At 48.0% G+C, this 4,329-nt stretch overlaps 1 protein-coding gene across 1 annotated transcript; it reads left to right on the top strand.

Moving 5' to 3' along the window:
• Positions 1-1,362: 1,362 nt before the first annotated feature.
• On the top strand, positions 1,363-2,692 carry KD926_010657 (G1/S-specific cyclin; the record flags this gene model as incomplete). Its single annotated transcript, XM_053103042.1, has 2 exons — positions 1,363-1,575; positions 1,649-2,692. The coding sequence occupies 2 exons, from the start codon at positions 1,363-1,365 to the stop codon at positions 2,690-2,692; spliced, it is 1,257 nt and encodes a 418-aa protein (XP_052953509.1).
• Positions 2,693-4,329: the final 1,637 nt, after the last annotated feature.

Below are 4,329 nucleotides of genomic sequence, written 5' to 3'. Positions count from 1 at the left end.
GCAATGGATCCAACCGTCGCTGCATTGATACCTGTCATTTCGCATGGCTTGGATGGGTGGCATTGGCTCAAGTAATTGGTCGACCGTTGTGGAGCACATGGACAATGGCTGGTGGAAGGGGGCACGGAAAGGTGTACAGATATCAATCGGTGTCGAAGATCAAATCCTTCCTGCACGAATTTGAAATATATCAACGGATGATGTTGTCGTCATGAGAACTGGAGCAACTTATTGTCTTTCACAGAAATCGATAAAAGGGGTTCTCCAAGGGTGTGTGTGGGAAGAATGTGTAGGGTTATCTGCATACTTGGGGATTGACGATCCAAGCCCATCACATACCCCGGATGCCTCAACAACCCTTCGTTATCTTGGTCTCGTGTGCACAGCAATGATAGACAAGCAACCGACGATTGGAAAGGATTGGCTGGCTAACTTGTCTTGTTCCCTTCTTAGGAGACAGATTTCTATTCTTTCTCCCCTTAATCCAGCCTCGACTTCACTCCGTTCATTCGATGTGGAATCGGGCTTTTTAAACACACCTCACGACTTCCTTCGCCTTTCGATCTTGTACACGAGAACGTCTACACGAACAGACACTGGACCAATAACCGTACGTTGCGATCATTCTTTTTACTTGCCTTTTCATTTCCCCCCTGACGATCTCCCTATCCCTTGGCAGGGTTTCGTGCCTGTGCTCCGTTCCACATTCCGGGAGTGCACATAGACTTGCAAGTTCAAGCACTGGTTCCTAGGGCGAAGACGTTCAGTCGTCCTTCGCCTTTTGGACTGGTATCCTCCAGAGTCAACTTTGACGGATCATTCCTGCGTCTTGCCCCAGCCTAGATGCCAGACACGCCGTCACGGTAAGGGTTGCATCGTGCCCTCTGCCCGAAGGCCTTTTATCTGGGTTAGTATTCTCTGTTCCCAGGAGATTTCCCTTTCATCCTCAACGTTCTTTCTTTCTGTTCTTCTGGATCCTTCCTGCCTATCGTTCCTTACTCTCGTTTTATTGCCTTGTCTTGATAGACTTGTTCGATCTTTACTACGGTTTCATATTAATCTTTTTAATTATTTGTCTTACGGACTTACTAATAATTTCTTTTCATTAGCTCCGGCCTTCAAACTCTTCCCACAGGTTGTCTGACCACTTCGTTGCCTCCAGTATTCCAGACTATCGTCTCCTACTGGCCATTCCTTAATATTGCCCAACTAATTCCACTCATTATTCCATACTAATTCATTGACGACTGTCACTCTCTTAATTCCGTCGTTCCCTGATAGAAACTGTTTCTTATCAGGTGCACTCTTTAATAATAACGGGATTGATATCTGTTGCTTGTGTTCTTCACCACTTTCGACACCATGGCCTACCAGAAGCGTCCCACCTCCAGCTACCAGCCTTGCGATACCTTCTTCGTTGAATCGTATGACGATTTCCCTGCTCCTCGCATGGACCCGAAGGAGCATGCCAAGTTGATCGCTCGCGAGCGTCAGTATGCCATCGCCGACGAGCTGTCCCGAGTGGCCAGCGAGGAGTTGCGTGATGACATTCTGGCGCACATGCTGGACATGGATGTTCGTTTGCCTTCCCATACCCCCTTGCCAAGTGCAAGGTGTCAAAACGGAAAATTAACGGAAGATATCTTAGACTGCCACGCTTCCTGACGTCGAATCCATCGATATTCAAACCGAAATCCAATGGTTCATGCGCCCGTACCTGCTGGACTTCCTCATCGAAGCCCATACCGCCTTCCAGCTCCTCCCCTCGACGCTGTTCTTGACCATCAACCTGCTTGATCGATACTGCTCTAAGCGTGTCGTGTACAAGAGACACTATCAATTGGTTGGGTGTGCGGCTCTGCTCATTGCCGCTAAGTATGGTGACAAGAAGGACCGCGTGCCTACCATCAAGGAGCTGAAGTCGATGTGCTGCTCCCTGTATGATGACGATATGTTCGTTCAGATGGAGTGGCACGTTCTGCAGACCTTGGGCTGGACCATTGGTCACCCCACCGTGGACAGCTTCCTTCAGGTTGCCGTCCTGGACACCCCTTACGACCCTGAGGTCGAGCACATGGCTTTGTACATCTCGGAGATCTCTCTGTTCCACCGGGAATTTGTCTCGAAGCCGTCGTCGGACCTTGCTCGGGCCTCATTGGCGCTCTCCCGTTGCATTCTCAACCGGCCGCAGCCCCGTCACACCGAATGGGCCTCGCAATACGATTCCATGACCTTGGTTGGTCTTTCTCAACAGCTTCACCAGCCTTCGCAGGTGCTGTCCCGGAAGTACTCGTCGACCCACTACTCCCGGGTCTCGAAGATCCTGGAGCAGTTCCTTGCCCGCCAGGCCTCCATTGCGAGCTACTCCCCTCCGAGCCCACCCTCGGACGTCACCACGGAGTCCAAGCCGTACGAGGGCGAAATGGGCCTTGCTACCCCCCAGAAGACGCACCCTTCGAGCATGCCCCATGGCTACATCACGCCGCCCATCACACCGGAGACCGAGGCCTATGCCAACGGTGCTAACCCCCACTTCGTTAAGGGGGTTGCTGGTACCAGCACCTGCTCCCCGTCTCCGACCCCTCCCCCTAGCATGCAGTATGTGAGCTCTCAGGTCTATCAGCCTGAGGCCACTTTCACTCAACCACAACAATTCCTTCAACCTCAGATGGGATTCAGCACTGGTTACTGAATTGAACCAACCCACCGGTTGAACCAACTTCTGAAGTAGACCAATATCCTTGACGAGCGATATTCGACTACTTGAATTTTTATCTTCTTTTGCATATTGTGCAATATTTTCACATGATCTTATCGTCTATCATTGAACTCTGAATCAGCAACCCAGTTCAGTTGTTTTGAGAAAACACTACTGGGAACCCTATTTTCCTTGTGTCTCTTTCCTTTAAAATTGCATACCCATTTCCATGTTTCATTTTCCAATCTCATCATCCCTTGGGTCCGCCCAAGTTGCATCTACTTCTTTTATTCATATATCTAGCATTGCAAGCGCGAGCCGTTCGAGTCAGATTGCATTTCTTTTCTTCTGATTTTGAGATTTCCTCTTTTTTCCTTTTTGTCAAAGCCATGTGTGGAGTTGCAAATTCATTTCTCAGTTTAGCGATGCCTTCTGGACCATGCGGAGACATGGTCCAAGGTTGATTCGATTTGTCCCTTTTACATCCTCTGCCCCCATTTCCCCCATTCTTCCCCTTGACACATCCCCTCTTCTCCCCTATCCAGACATTTTAATGTGGCCTCATTCTCCCACCCTCTTATGTGCGATGTACACATGCGAGCGGGATTACATGTTGGAAATACCCGCATCGTTCGGAATTCTTGACTGATGGAGAGAAAGGTCCGCTAAAAAAAAAAAGCCGAAAAAAGACCACCGAACAGGCAAAAAATTCACCCAAAAAAAGTGAAGCAAGCGCAGGAGACACGAACATATTGATACATTACCATTACATATCTAAAATCCTCAAAAAAAAGGGAACCATGGCTTTGTTATTTAATGATAGTTGGAGATAAATAAACAAAGAGAAAGACAACGACGAAGATATTTTATTTGTTTTAACTCTACTGGGTACTTTTGAGATAAACAGGGTGTAATCTCTAGTTGTATTCTCTGTCCGTGATCTTCGGCCTAGCTTTGGTCTTTAGTCGAGCGTTGAGATTTTGGTTCCTTCGATGCACTTGGATTAGATAAGGAAGGAATAGGAATTGGGGTGTCTGCTCGATATGAACAAATGGGTAATTTCTAGATTGATCAAATACTTCACCCCGATAAACGTGTAGAGCTGTTCTTCCTGACGCCGGGCACACGACCGCTACTTCCGGTTCCTGGGTCCGCGAGGGACATCTGGCTGTACATTTGGGGATGTTCTTTTAAAATCAACCAGTTAATACCAATAAAACCAGAAGAGATCAGAAACTACTATACGATTTCGCCGGTATGAGGCCAAACGGTATAGGCCAGAAGAGTTCGGTGGCCTTGGCAGCTGCACACCTGTTCATGACTATTTAGTTATTACCAGTTGGTAATAGAATATATCAATGCCTGTTATTATATCATAGACTTACTAGGTGACATCAGACATATCTTCTTCTTCTTCTTCTTCTTCTTCTTCTTCCTCCCCCCCATCAGTACTAGAATCTTCCGATTCCAATTGATCCGATTCCGATTCTTCCGGGCTGGTCTGGGTTGGGGGGGGGGGGGGGGGGGGGGCGGCCGCCTTTTTTTAAACTGTTGTTGAGGGGGGTGAGCCAGTGGTAACCAAGACAAATTACCACATTTTGTGTTTTTGAGGTAGTAATCACATAACCGGT

The sequence above is a fragment of the Aspergillus affinis genome (genome assembly GCF_023601865.1).
Source record: "Aspergillus affinis strain CMG 70 chromosome Unknown NODE_84_length_165147_cov_86_321009, whole genome shotgun sequence".
NCBI classification, from domain to species: Eukaryota; Fungi; Ascomycota; class Eurotiomycetes; order Eurotiales; family Aspergillaceae; genus Aspergillus; species Aspergillus affinis.
This window is presented reverse-complemented; position numbering and strand designations above follow the sequence as displayed.